The sequence below is a fragment of the Mercenaria mercenaria genome, chromosome 2 (genome assembly GCF_021730395.1).
Source record: "Mercenaria mercenaria strain notata chromosome 2, MADL_Memer_1, whole genome shotgun sequence".
Taxonomy (NCBI): Eukaryota; Metazoa; Mollusca; class Bivalvia; order Venerida; family Veneridae; genus Mercenaria; species Mercenaria mercenaria.
The window spans coordinates 40,865,833-40,881,399 of record NC_069362.1 but is presented as its reverse complement, the minus strand read 5'-3'; the positions used below and the strand labels follow the sequence as shown (position 1 = coordinate 40,881,399).

The following is a 15,567-nucleotide window of genomic DNA, read 5'->3' as shown; positions in this document are numbered from 1 at the left end:
CAGAGATATTTGACTTTATCAATTTTTTTTTTAAAAATTCTTAAGTTAAAAAGGGGCATAATTCTATCAAAATTCAAACAGAGTTATGGGAATTGTGTCTCTTGGTGCAGACTTTGACTGTATATAACTAGTTTGAGTTTCAAGTCAAAAGCTTTAACCGTAACAGAGATATTTGACTTTATCAAAAACTTTAACCAAAAATTCTAAGTTAAAAAGGGGCATAATTCTGTCAAAATTCAAATCAGAGTTATGGGGATTGTTTCTCCTGGTGTAGACTTTTTTTAGTAAATAACTATTTTAAGTTCCAAGTCAATAGCTTTGATAGTAACAGAGATATTTGACTTTATCAAAAACTTTAACCAACGGCGACGCCGGGGCGATTGCAATAGCTCTACTTTTTCTTCGAAAAGTCGAGCTAAAAATCATTCACTAGAGTAGAAAATGTCAAACATATACAAAACAAGCATTGGTACAGAACCTTAGTACAAAGTTTGATCGAAATGATACCATAAGTAATTTCAGAGACTGAAGTAGTCAGGACACACAGACTGACAGATAGCACAAAATCAATAACACACAGGGTGACATTATTCAACAGACAAATGCAGTTTAAAAAAAAAATCAGCATTTTTTTTATTAGACCAAATTCTTTGACACATTTGTAGCAATTAATAGTTAAGAAAAGGGTGTTTTGTATTTTGATAAAGCAGGGCAATCCTTATCAATCAACTGCCAGACATTTTGCAGTTTTTTTTTATCTGACAGCATTCAGTAATTGTCAAATTTTAAAATTAAAGAGTTCTGAATGTAAGATTCCTGTGTTATTCAGATAAATTTAAGCTAAAGTTGCATATCAAATGTTTGAACTACACCACTTAATAATCTTAAAACAAACTTTCAAAAGTCAGCATTTTCCACTGATAAAAAAAAAATGGAAGTATTTTTGAAGTTAATTTTAATGTGACTTATCTGATGTGGCTGAAAGCTAGAGCCATACAATGTCAATGCTGCAACTAGATAATCTCTGTATATATAGAAACAACAGTCAATAGGCATGATAGGGTAAAAAAAAAAAAAGTTTATTAATGAACAATATTAACAGTGGCTGTCAAAGGAAAGAAACATTCATGTAACCCTGGACCAAAGCCTTGTCAGTTAAATGAATAGCTACAAGGACAAAAGATAGTACAAAATGGTAAGCATTAAAAAAGCTTGTTTTAACACAAACGTTTTAAAGTAACCTTGAATCATAGAAATTTCCCATTCACATGATGCTAAATGAGATTTAAGCTTACAATACAAAAAACTTGACCAAATTGCTTTGTCTAAGGGCAGCATAACTTTGTGAAAAGCGGAATGAGCTGCACCATAAGAAAACCAACATAGTGCATTAGCGACCAGCATGGATCTTGACCAGCCTGCTCATCTGCACAGTCTGGTCAGAATTCATGCTGTTTGCCAATGGTTTCTCTAACTGCAATAGGCTTTGAAAGCAAACAGCATGGATCCTGACCAGACTGCACGGATGTGCAGGCTGGTCTGGATCCGTGCTGATCACAAAAGCACTATGTTGGTTTTCTCATGGTGCAGCTCAAATAGAGTTATTGAACCTGTGCACTGTATTCTACATGATCACGCCCCATGTGGTTCTGGGACGATCTGTGTATGAAAAGAATTAGAACCACTATCTTACCCTTGCATGATCGTAAGAGGCGACTAATAGGGTCTTAACACTTGGTTTTGCTGTAACTCTGTGATTCCAGCAGGTATATAAATTTTGATTCCATACCTCATGTTTTTATTTCGATGTAAATGAAATGTGAAACCACAATTTGTAGTCCTGTTTGGCGCCATATAACCTATACTGTGTTGGTGCACCGTAAAACCCAAATAAACTAGAGCTATCACTAAAGGTGATGAATGTACCCCCCCGCATGCACTGACACAGTACATTGCAATTTGACGCACACAAGATTGCATAATTATGTGGACTGTATGTATATAGACTGTATGTATACAGTATAGTAACAAAAAACAAAGTCCCATAACTATGCAGAATATTTATCTAAAAGAATGTAACATGCACCATGCACAACTAGGGTTGGTACTGATCACTTGTGTGAAGTTTCATTAAATTGTGTGTAAGGGTTTGGTAGATTAGGCACGCACAAGATTGCATATGCAGACTGTATGTACATAGTATGTTAACAAGAAACAAAGTCCCATAACTCTGCAAATTTTTTTTCTGAAAGAATCTAACATGCCCCATGCACAACTACTGTTGTTACTGATCACTTGTGTGAAGTTTCATTAAATTGTGTCAAGGGGATGAGGAGAGATGGTGCGCACAAGATTGTGTCTATGTATATAGTATAGTAACAAAAAAACAAAGTCCCATAACTCTGCAAATTTTTTTTCTAAAAGAACCTAACATGCCCCATGCACAACTACTGTTGGTACTGATCACTTGTGTGAAGTTTCATTAAATTGTGTCAAGGGGATGAGGAGAGATGGTGCGCACAAGATTGTGTCTATGTATATAGTATAGTAACAAAAAAACAAAGTCCCATAACTCTGCAATTTTTTTTTCTAAAAGAACCTAACATGCCCCATGCACAACTACTGTTGGTACTGATCACTTGTGTGAAGTTTCATTAAATTCTGTCAAGGGGATAAGGAGAGATGGTGCGCACAAGATTGCGTCTACGGACAGACGGCCAGACGGACAGACAGACAGATGGACAGACAGACAGACAACCTGAAACCAGTATACCCTTTGTTGTCGGGGGGTACAATAAATAAATTACATGATCACAGTGAGCAAGTGTATTCTGTTTCAATCCATTCCTACCACTGGTTACAATACAAACATTTAACCTGTCAAAACATGGTCATAGATAAAAGGGTGAGTGCAACAAGTCTAATCATTCTTTGAACAGCTACAAAAATCAACATCACCAAAGAGTATCACATGGTAATTCTTGGTAAACTGTAATGTCAAGTTTTCAACCATAATCATTTATCTTTGTTTTATTGCAAATGTTACTAAATATTATAATGGATGAAACATTATTTGAAACAACAGTCATTAGACTTACTGCTGTCATTAGACATTAAGTCCTGCCTTGCTATCACCTGTCAATGATGGTTTACCTCCGCCTTTCATATCTTACTGATTACATCACGCGTTATCATTATTAGTGTATTGGCGATTCGCGTGCGTGCTTTCAGTGACCGCAAGTGTTTATTTAAAATAAACAATTCAATTGTTGTATAACACTTACATGTTTGAGTAGGTTTTCTTCACCAACTGATTTCATCAAGCCTTTAACATCCATCAGGCCAAGTCTGAGTACATACAGTGGTCGATCATCTATAAAAACAAACAACAGATTGAGAGAAACATGACTTTACCGTGAGAAAACAGGAAAGACCAGGAAAAAGACCTGTTTACAGTTTAAAACATTTTCACAGAAACAAAAGCTAGTCCTCACACTGAAATGTGTATTCTTTAATGAAGTGCTTTCCAGAGAAGAGGTATACTTTTAAGTTGGTCTTCCATCAAAATGTTTTAAAACAGAAAAATTCAGGCAAAACTATACATTTTTATTCACCAATTGTATTTAAATTCCTATTACTCCTACTGATCAAAAAGTCAGAGTAGTTCTTTGGTATAAATGCTTGATGATTGGCAGGAGGTTTGTGTGTATAAGAGATGACCTACAGTTTATGTCAAATTAAGGAGTTATACACTTTTATCTCATAAAATGCCAGCCTCCCTTGTAATATTTCTCCAACCTTGAGGTTTATATTTGCACATGATATTACCTGTATAGTATTGTGCAGTTTAAGCCAAGCTTAGGCTTTTCCCATATCTTTATTACAGTAATGAAAGCCTCCCTCGTAATATTTCTCTAAAGCATCAGGACGTTTACAAATGTGTAAGACATAACCTTTACTGAGCATTTTCTGCCAAGCTATGGCGTGTTACAATACCTTTATCACAATAATGCCAGCCTCCTGTGTAATACTTCTCTAACACATCTGGAGGTTTATATGTGTGTAAGAGATGGTCTATATTGTGCAGTTTACGCCAAGCCAAGGAGTGAGCCAGCATCTCCCGTGCTTTCTCCACGTTGAAATCTCGTGCTCGTAGAAATCTCAATATATGAGCATCTTTGGGTATCTACAATATACATTATAGCTTTATTCACTGGGTGATCTGATAAAAACTAACTGATTAAAGTATTAACACTGTATTCTCTTTTACCTTAACTGAGACTTTATATATTACATATATGGTAAATTTGTACTAAGACTGATGTTCAAGGGGAACAACTTTTGTCCATCTATAAATATAAATCCCAAAGAAATTAAATACAATAAGTAATAATATTCCTTCTAATTTTATCTTCTAGACTGGTAATGCATGAATTCATGTAACTATAAAATGATTGTTTTGACCCTTGAACCATGAAATTTCATCTCTACAAAATTTTACAGTATTTACGAACACAATTTTATGAAGGATGTTGTGGGTGGGGAGTAAAGTAGGAGCAATAAAAGTTTAATAAAATTTTGGAAGAAACTTATGAACAAGATAACAAGATATTCAGTCACTTAACCCAAAAGTCAAAAGAACTGTGCAGAACTTGATGGTTATTACCTTCCCTTTATGTGTTTTCTGTATGATCTGTCTCAGTTGTACCAACTGACTTTCCTGTACTGGTGTCAGGTGACCCAGGAACCGTTCAATGTAGTCGGCATCAAGCTTACCCGAGCTCTCTGCAATCACATGTACAGTCTCTGAAATAACAGGACATAATATGTTAAACTATGTCATACAAGTTGATCTATGCACAGTCAACTGTTTTTGCTTCGTAAGCAGCTGCTTAGCAGCTCAAAAGTCCAAGGGAGATTACTCCAGAATTACTAATTCTATCAGGTTAGATAAAATTAAACCTACTAGTCTTGCAAAGACACAACATGAACAAAAATAAAAAGCACCAACATGGATATAAATGGAGACAAAGTACAACCCTGCAGCTGTCAATGCAGCAGATGGCCTAAGCATTATGCTTTTGTGACTGGGGTTGTTGTGTTTACATACGATGATACTGACTTTGTCTCACTGTTAAAAATAGCAAGAGTTGTTCGTAAAACATCAAGTGCTCGACTATTTGAATTGTTGTCCAATTAACAGGAATATTACCCTCAATGTTGAAATATCTATAGCGTTTCAATCCAGTATCTGCTTTAGTTTTGGAGACAGCAACTTGCATGCAAAATTTTACCAGGATTTTCTAAATCCAAAAGGGGGCATATTTTGGCCAAATTACAGGTCAGAGTTATGGGACTTGATGCTATCATCTAGTTTTATAACCCCAAAGCCACATGTGAAGTTTCAATTCAATACCTTCATTCGTTTTGGTGATATAAAGTTTAAAAGCTATATGCCTTTAAATGATAGATACTGGTACTGGCATCAAAAACTTTAACCAAGGTGTGACGCAGACGCCAGAGTAAGTAGAAAAGCTTGATCTATTCTTCAAATAGTTGAGCTTACAAAAACACCTACCTTCTACAGGGGTGGTTATTGATGCCGCAGTTGCGCCCAGTATTAAGCTACTCTGACTGCTATGACTATGTTGACTGGTATTGCTGACTACACTATTTGACCTTGACCTCACACCACTGTCCTGGGAAGACTGTTGATCTGACTGGGCCTGACCCGACTGCAACGGGCTTGCCCAGCGTGGTAACTCTGTCACTCCTTCTTTAATCAGTTCATTGATGTAGTACTCTATGACTTCTTTGCCCTAAAGAGAACATGAAATTACTACAATATTGTACCTTACTGGTTTAGTTTAACATTTGCTTTTCAGTAAAACAAATCTGTAATTATTATATGACGTTCTGTTAACCTATCAAAGCACATCTACAACAGCTCTTGTCTGGACTTATATCGTTCTCTAAAAATTAACTGACCAATTCTTTACATTTGTAACCTTATTTATAGTCTTTACAAGTAGCCCATAAAGGTATACATTGGTAATCATCTTTAAAATAAATTATTAAATGCAATATAATGAAAATAAGATATTCGATGCATAATTTCATTATTAATGTAAAGTCCCTTAAAAAAAGTATGAAATACAATTTTTCAACTTTACGTATAAACTAAAGTAAATGAAACTATTGAATTATATACCTTTTTAATGTTATGCGTGTATTGCTTCATGGCGATTTTTTCTACTGTATTCTCAAAACCAAAGAAAGACTTTATATCAAGACTAGCTTCTTGTTCAAAACACGTCCAGTCTGAATTCTCCTCATGGACCTGCAACAGTTTATATACATTTACATGAAATTCAATGTAAATTCTACATTCTGACTGAAATTATCATAACTATGATGTCCTATTTCAACAGTTTTCTGTTGAGGTACTACTCACAGATGATAGTAGCTGACATGTTCTCCTCTGACCATACAGAATTTCATATTTCTAATGGAAAGATATGTATTATGGATAATTTTACCTTTCACTGAATTTCAGTCAACAGAAACAATTATCTTTTACTTCTTGTGACTGCTTTCGCTTGGTAAACAAAACTCAAGACAAGTTCTGTGAAGCAGTATAGAAGGAATTTCTTTCAGATATAATTTATTCAAATAGTCAGAAAGAAACAAACAGCTTGCCATTGTTTCCATTTTACATGTAAGCACTGTGTACATATTTGAGGTGATGCCTGAGCCATGTGATGTTGTTTTACATATCGAGGGGTGAATGCCATAATTACTGAGGGATGAATGCGAAAGAAGTCTATAAATAAAAAGAAGCGATAAGACTTCTTTCTCATTCACCCTTTGATATATAGTTACACTTTTGTCTCCAACTGAAAACACTTTAAGTTTCAATTACATGAAGAAAATATCATACTGAAAATGATAGAATTACTTACAGTATATGTACAGACTTCGTTAATCACGATACGTGATGAAAAGCTCTCGTTACGTGCATATATTTTCAGTGTTCTGTTTCTTCTATCTAGACAGTTCTTTTGTATAAATATCACATGATCAACACCAACGATCTGTAAAATAAATTAATCGCATGTCAGATCTGTATACTATATATAAAACCACTCTGCACCAACAATTAGGAACTTGATGGCAGTCTAATTTGAACTTTATCAACTCACTTAAGCTTCTACGCTCAGTAGGAAAGACAACTTTACAACAAAACCCTTCCCGTACAAAACCCCTCCTGTTGAAGTGGACAAAACCTAGTCCAAACTAGAGTTGCTTTTGAGAAAAACGCATGTCTCCCACAATTGCCTTATCATCTAGATTGGCATTTCTTCTCCATTATGTATCTGAGTCAACCATGCACCAAGACCTGTATCACTGGCATCAGTATTTTCGGTAATTCAAGGGCCATAATTCTGAAGTGCCTGGGCCGATTTGGCTAGTTATCGAACTTGGCCGAGGACTTATTGGCAAACACATTTTGTTCAAGTTTGGTGAAGATCAGATGAGAAATGTTCGACTTAGAGCGCGGACAAGATTTGTGACAGACAGACACACACACACACAGACAGGAGTAAATCAATATGTCTCCCACACCACTGTGTGGTGGGAGACATAATAATAGGACAGCATGATAACTTTTGACTGTCTCTGTCCCATTAGAGGAATGGCAACTATCAAATATCTGATAATGAAAAAAGATATCCCGATAAGCCAAATGAGTGAGGCTAGAAAAAACCCTCCCATAACTTTTCTTATTATTCTTATTTTAAGATATTTACATGGAGAGTGACAATACAGTTTAAGACAGCTGCTGACACTGGAATAAGATGAAGAATAATTTCAAAAGTTATTTTCTAAATTACGATTATTCAATTTTTTGTACTGGAGACTGGATGGGTTTTGTCCACTTTATGAAATATCTGCAGGATTGGACTTGGCTGGGATGGGTTTTGTCTGCTTCATGAAATATCAGCAGGAGCGGTTTAGTCTGGCTTCCTTTAAGGTCATATGATTGCTAATCAAGTAGTAAGCAGTTTCACCAACCGTAATATCGTCACTAAACTTTTTTGAGCCACTTTCAGCATGATAAGTGCAAAAGTTACATAATTTGAATTTTAAATAATAAAATAGCCTAATTTCAAGAACTGCATGTGTGAAGTTTGAACCACTCGTATGAAACTGTAGCAAATGGCTCAGGTGGCCAAGGACTGAATGACCCTTACAACAAGCACTTGGGAATGTTCTCTGTGACAATTTCTAATAAACCCATATCATGCTGGACACAACTGATTCTGCCTTAATGACCAGTGAAGATCATGATCTGCACTGTTCACCATTCACTCAGTCTCAGTATATTTTTAGTAAGCACCCCTTTTAACAGTCAATGGTACTGTCCAAATTGAAAGATGGGCAATTTCATAGGGTAAGGGTTAAGTCATTTGTCTTCTACCAACAGTTCCTTGGCAGCAGTTGCCGTTTACAGCTGAGCAGGGTCAATATCCTGCAGCACTGGCTAGGTTGCCTAACTGCTGTAACATTACATAAATAGCTCTAGCTGAAATATCCTGTTGAATCAAGTTCAAAACAAACAAACAAAAGTTAACATTCAACCAATTACCACTAACAATACAGCATAATTTACATATTAATAACTTAAAGATCAAAAGAATAGCCAATATGTATAAATTATATATATAGTGAACACAAACATCAAATGACTGTATGCTGAAGAAAACTTCATATAACTCTTGCATGTAGAAAATTGTTGTATAATTTAGAATTATTATCTACATTAAGAGTCTAATTGCCCTAAATGCCACCAGTGTAAAAACTTAAATATCATCAAGCACAATGAAAAAGTATATTTTGAGCAACATTTTCTACAAACCTTCTTCAACAGATACGGAGCATCAACATTTAGTCTGCACCGTCTCTCCACGTCATGTATGGCTCCGTCCTCACTCTTGTACTCATTTATGATGTCACTTCCTAGAAAGACTGGAATCATTTTACAGGTTGGAAACCGCTTCTCATATGCCTGTAACATAATTATTTATCAGTTATACTCTAGTCACTTTTATGATAAATACATGACTGTGTATGTGCTACATGGGTATATCAAAATGGCCAGATAGTAGCAGAATTACAATCATAAACAAGAGCTGAACATAGTGCAGTCTTTCTTCTTCTTCTTGGTGTTCCCAACATGAGTGCAGTATGCTTGACAATTTGTCAACTTCTGAGTTAAACAAGGACCATAACTTGAAAAGACCTATGCATCAATTTATTTTATTACAATTTATTACCAATTAAACTTTTACAAAAATGTATTAATAATAACAACTTGTAACGTATACACAAATTTAGTCAAATTTGGGCAATAGTTCTAATTAATTTGAACAGAATGTTCTCTAACTTGGTTATTAACATACAAAATGTACACTAGATAAGAGGGGTGTATTGTATGAAATTAGAATCCAAAATATCCAGGAAGACCTGCCTATTCTACCAATAAGTTTGGGAGATGTAACCCAAAGCAAATAAAATGTCTTTTTAGGTGAAAAGTGAGAAGTTCAGACTTCCCCACACAGAATAATCAACCATCCTACACTTTTAACTGATTGCAACTTTAAACTTACAAACAGAAAACAAGAGCTGTTCATCAGAAAGTCTGCTCTAAAATGACTGTGATACACTTATTTTCATTTATTCATTGTGATGGTGATTAACAACTTGCATAAAAAAATTATCTAATGTTCACTGAAATTAAACACAAGAGCTGTTGTAGGACAGCAATGCTTGACTATTCAACAGTCACGTCAATTGAATACATACAAGTCTAAAAAGAGGCATAATTTTGTAAAAAAAGCAAAATAGAGTTATAAGACCTCATCCTGTGCAATGTATGTCAGTTTATCACAGTGAATAAGTGTGTTAAGTTTCAATCCATTCCCACAAGTGGTTACTCAGATACCAGCTTACATACAAAAACTTAACCAAATCGGGACAAGAAAGCTGACTCACAGGTGAGTCCAATAGCTCTACCTATTCTTTGAACATTCGAGCTAAAAAAGCCATAAAATTTAAATTAGTATCAAGTAAGTTATTTAACTTATTTATTTAAGTTAGTGTGAGAAGTAGGATACATTGTGTGAAGTTTCAATCCATATATATACAGTTTTTAAAGAGAATCAGCTAGATAGTCACAGATGGGGTGAACACAAAATAAACACAGTTTGCAAAGACTAAATAGGCCAGGCATTCCCAATAAATTTAATAACATTCAATCTGTTTAACTTGGTTTCAAGTGTAAGTAGGTTTGATGATGTAAAGTTTCAATCCAATAAAATGTACTACACCATGACTGAACAGCTCTGAAAAGGCACACATAACATAACTCTACATTTACTCCTGTTTGAAGCATGTACTACATGTACATTGTGTATTCCAGTTACAATTTTCTTGAGGACAAAGCACTTCACAATTTAAGTCAATCTTCACAGCGTAAAATTTTATTAGAAACAAATAATAATATTTAACATCTGAAAAAATTTATTCCTTTTAGGAGACACTTGCTGTGAAAATGGATGTCACAAAATTTAAACTACTTCCTTGCACAGAGGAAATCCACAGAATCAGCATTGTCAAAATAATTTTTTTATAATTGTTGATGCCCATTAAACAGATTTAAGGTAGATGCAGCCCCTTTTCAATTATGGCAGAGCTCCAGATAAGGTTTTGTGCAATTAGTATCGGTACTACCTGATGTTTTGTAAAATTAGTAACGGTACTACTTGATATTTTGTGAAATTAGTAACAGTACTACCTGATATTTTGTGAAATTAGTACAGGTACTACAAGATAAATTAAAGGCAAAAATTAGTAACATTACAAGCAAATCTCTTTAGTATCAATACCACTTGACCATGTTGACTTACTTTTGAAATAAAATTAGTAAGACCCTAATATATCATACTTTGGCTAAAAATGTGTATATATGTTGAATAAAGTACCAGAAAGATATATGGGTAATTGCGCAACTCGGCGTGGACTTGCAACATGGCTCTTTCTTCCTTTGAAATTCGTAATACTGTTTACATGTCATAATGATACGACCATAATTTTAAAATAAATTTGTATTGATACAACCAGATTTTGAAATAAATTTGTACTGATACAGCTAGATTTTAAAATAAATTCGTATCCGACCCTAACAAATTTATATTTACGAAAATACGGCCCTTAACTGGAACTCTGATTATGGAACATTTAATGGTGCAGAACTACATCTGTTACAGTGTTTCCGACAATAAAAGCATCATCTGTAACCTTTGTTAAAATTGTAGTGGTGCAGAACATATTTTTCCTTTAGATAACAATATTTTTTGGAACTTAAGTGTCAAGGGTATGGATCCGTATCTCTTAAATCTGATTCTAGAGGTACGGATTGTACCTTTAGACAAGCCTGCTTGGGGTTTTAGAGATACAGACCTCCTTTCTTCCAGATAATCAGAGTTATTTGCACAGATCTATAATTTTGTTGACAATGTAATATCAAATTATAAGATTTAATAAATATTCACCAAAAACTTGATTACTTGAACCTTAATAATGTAAATGGTTCACAGTTACCACCATTAACAATTTAACACATTTGTTTACATTTTCTTTTAAAACGTAATAACCCAAGAACACTGAGTAACTATTGTTCTGTTACCTCTTATGTGACGGTTGATAAAAAATAATTAACATGGGTTTCAATATTCTTTAAAATGAATTAATGAATGAAATTCAACAGAAAAAAAAGAACCACAAACAGATCTATATTGATAAAAAAAACCCAACAAAGTGTACAATTATTCACGAAAAGGCAGATGCACTTAATTTAAGTTGCTACATGTTTTAAAAATTAGTTAATAAGGCTTGGAATAATTTTTTTTTTTTTTATCAATTACTGTAACAGAAAACTGAATTGATTTTTTAGTCTTCTCTTGTATCTTGTTATGGTCACTGTAATAGTGTATGCATGGAAAACATAAATAACTTATAACCTAAATAAAGTTGGTCAAAACATAATTTACCATTAGAATGTCTAACCTATTTGTGCTAGATTGATTCCTCGTGATGTATTTGGTGTTCCTCAGTTATTTGAGTTTCAAAAGATATCAGGTAAATTTTATGCTAGTAAAAAAAAAAGGTCCATACTACCAAACAATCTCTAACAAGCTTACGGATCCGTATCTCTAGAATCTGTTTCTAGAGGTGGCCTGGTGCACAGTAAAATGCCCAATTGGGTTAGCATCTAAGTCAAAAAATAAAGTTTTTACTTTGCCTTGAAAAATACCTTTTTTCTACACTTCAACATGTTGTGCACAAGGATCAGTACCCAAATAGATAACTTTTTGAGAATCTTTTTCAAAAAAGTGGATTTAAGTTGCCATGTCGGGTTGGGGACGGACATTACACTGTCATTCAAATTAAATTCCTACTGTAAATGTTTTATGCAAAACCACTTCTTTTATGTGTATTTTCTAATAGTTTGAGGTCACAGGTAAAGAAAATATAAGCCTTAACTCTTTGCTTTTCCATTTTTAAAAAAAAAATAGCTAATTTCTTTGAAATTACGATTATTTTCTGTTAATTGTAAAATTCACTTTAATATAAAATTTGGAAAATGGAACATTTACAGCAGGAAAACACCTTTAAAGCAATTAATTAATACAAACAACAAAGTAGAAACATAAATACTCTTATATATATTACATTTAAGCAGAAAATATCATAAATAAATAGTGCCAGAAACGGGGGACGGACATTACATAAAATGACTGGTTCAGCTTTTATAACTACTTTGGAACATAAATTACTCTGAAATTCAAATTTCTTAACTAAGGAAACATTTGTGTCATTTCAATAGGTAATATGTCTATAAATATAATAAATGTTTTACTAAATTATAAAGGAAATTCATTTCAGACATTCATTCAAATAGCAGTTAAAAAGCGAGCAAGATTGAAGTATTTCATTTTTACTAATTTTCAAAAAGTATTCTGCTAATATTAAGCAGTATTTGTCAAAATCAGCTTTACAATCAATTCTTTACTGCATATTATCTGACATATATATGCAAGTACTGTTCTGTTTCAAAGAAAAAAAACATACATGCAGTACACGCATTCCCATAAAAATAATCCATATCTAACAACCTTCCAGTAGAATACAAGCATATTAAATGTAGATGACCATAACATTACTGTATCAGTTTAGCTTTCTATCAGTGCTGTGTTAATGGTACAAAAAGAAATAATGATAACATAATAATGTTCTGTCTATGATTGAAAAAATATAACACTTCAGCACATTGGTTTTTTTTTGTATACTTGTTTGTATACTTGTACCAGTCTTTTATTTTTCATGGTTTAATTTAATATAATACTTTTTTTAAAGGGGGAAGTCCTTGGCAAAAAAGGCAAAATATATCCTTACTAGGGGTTTTAATTTTATACAATACACTGGATTATAACACTTACATCAAAGAGTGTTGTTTTAGGTAAAGATTCCATAATGATCAATTAAGATCCAGTTTAGGGGTTTTATGGTCCCTTGTATATTGGCACCCTGTTGAGAAAGTGTGATTTTGTGATCTTCTATGGCCACCTGTGTTTTATGGCATGTTGTTGCCATCTCAATAGGTCACTAATTAATTATGTTGTTTTAATGATTTTGATGCATCTTATGACCCTTTATTGTGTTGATGAAAATATGAGAAAATATAAAAGATAAGAAATATACAGTAGGGCACTAGGGGAGGGGGATCAAGTGTTTAAACAGTATGGTAGCATTTCAAAACGTTTTTGTAATTACTAAGGGACAAAAGGGGGGAATAGTTTTCTGGATATGATGTTAAAACCTATAAATTACAACACTATAAATTTCAAGAAGACAGAAGACTAAAACTCTACTTACTTTTTTCAACATGTAGTTTTAGTACAAAAATGTAATGTCCGTCCCCCAACACTTTAAATGTGCTTATAGATAATGTTTGGCAAAGTTTTACTTTATAGATATACTCATTAGTCTTTTTTCATGTTTTTTCATGAGTTCTTTATATGAAAGTAAAATTCATGTATGAAACTGATTCATTTTGCTGAAGATTTCAACAAATTTTGACATTTTTTTACACACACTGTGTTTTTAAGAAAAAATGTCACAAAATAATGTATTTTACTGATTTTAAATGCATTTTTAAAAAAAATTCAGTTCTTATTGGTAAATCAGAAATAAAAGGAATTGAATTTGATAGAAAATAACAATATATATACAACATTTAAAATCAATGATAAGTGGGGACGGACATTACAGGGACGGACATTACATATAACTTTTACACTTTTGTCAATATCTAAAAAACTGCTTGATGGATTTCAACAATTTTTGGAAATGTTACTCATGTCATCATATGTAATAAAAATATGCTGCAAATTTCTAGTTTTATAACACTTAATGAAGTTTATGGTAGGGGGACGGACATTACAGATTTTTTGTCACAAACTAACTTTTGATGAGATATTCGGCTATATTTATTTATAGACTTGATGTACAGAAATGATACTTTGACTATTTCAACTTACATATTTTTCAAACTTTCCAAGGCCATCCCACATGTTCTAGCACCAAAAGATACTACTTTTTTCTTCACTTTTTTAAGTATAGCATTTTCAGATTTCTAGGGCGTTACATCCATACAACTTTGGTTCAAACCATGATTCTCAGAACAAGAAATATAGAAGAACATGATGTTATATATCAAATGAAAGCAAAGATATTTTTCTTTCACAAAATTTAATAGTGAAGATGTAAAAAAGAACAGACCTTCTGTGAGACAGCTTACAAAAATGATGAAATTTTAGATGCTAACCCGTTACATGCAAAAATGGCTAATTTTTGCCTACTTAAACTTGTCGCACTACTTTATTTCTAAATTTTCATGATAAATGTTCACCTCCACATCTACATCTGTATCATACCTTACTTATAAACTTTATTTCATAGTTCTATCATGTACTGTTTGAAAGATGGGGCTATGTACATGATTTTTTGCTGAATTGGGCACTTTACTGTGCACCAGGCCAGGTATGGATCCATATCCCTAGACACTAGTCACTACCCTACTTTTAGAACATATACAAGTCAAACTCACATACATAATGTTATGATTTAAAAATTTTAACTATTTTTTAACATATACTTACTGCCATAACAATTTCGAAAGGGTGTTTGTAAACCCTTACTGGGGATTGATACTTGTGTACCATTTTGTGTTGTGGGTGGGGTGCCTTCCAAGACAACAAACTTTGTCAACTCCTGTCAGCTAATTTCAACGTTCCTCGATAAAGTTATCATATCTTTAGATAAATGAATTATTACTCTCCTCTATAAATTACATTTCTTATTCAGATTTCAATTCAATAACTGTAAAAGGGGAATTTATTTATGACAAAAATTGTAAATTTATTCATAAGATGCGCATAGTTT

General features: G+C 33.2%; 1 protein-coding gene across 1 annotated transcript in view; it reads right to left on the bottom strand.

Annotated features, from left to right (window-relative positions):
• The window catches only part of LOC123563799 (SEC14-like protein 1), a 51,033-nt gene extending 35,468 nt beyond the window's left edge, over positions 1 to 15,565 (bottom strand). Inside the window, exons 1-8 of the mRNA XM_053525339.1 lie at positions 15,285 to 15,565; positions 8,921 to 9,070; positions 6,963 to 7,094; positions 6,212 to 6,340; positions 5,579 to 5,819; positions 4,667 to 4,806; positions 3,997 to 4,186; positions 3,285 to 3,373 (exon numbers count right to left, since the gene is read on the bottom strand). Coding sequence (XP_053381314.1) covers positions 3,285 to 3,373; positions 3,997 to 4,186; positions 4,667 to 4,806; positions 5,579 to 5,819; positions 6,212 to 6,340; positions 6,963 to 7,094; positions 8,921 to 9,070; positions 15,285 to 15,347 — 1,134 coding nt within the window. The 5' untranslated portion in view covers positions 15,348 to 15,565. The remainder of the gene's footprint in view (positions 1 to 3,284; positions 3,374 to 3,996; positions 4,187 to 4,666; positions 4,807 to 5,578; positions 5,820 to 6,211; positions 6,341 to 6,962; positions 7,095 to 8,920; positions 9,071 to 15,284) is intronic.
• Positions 15,566 to 15,567: the final 2 nt, after the last annotated feature.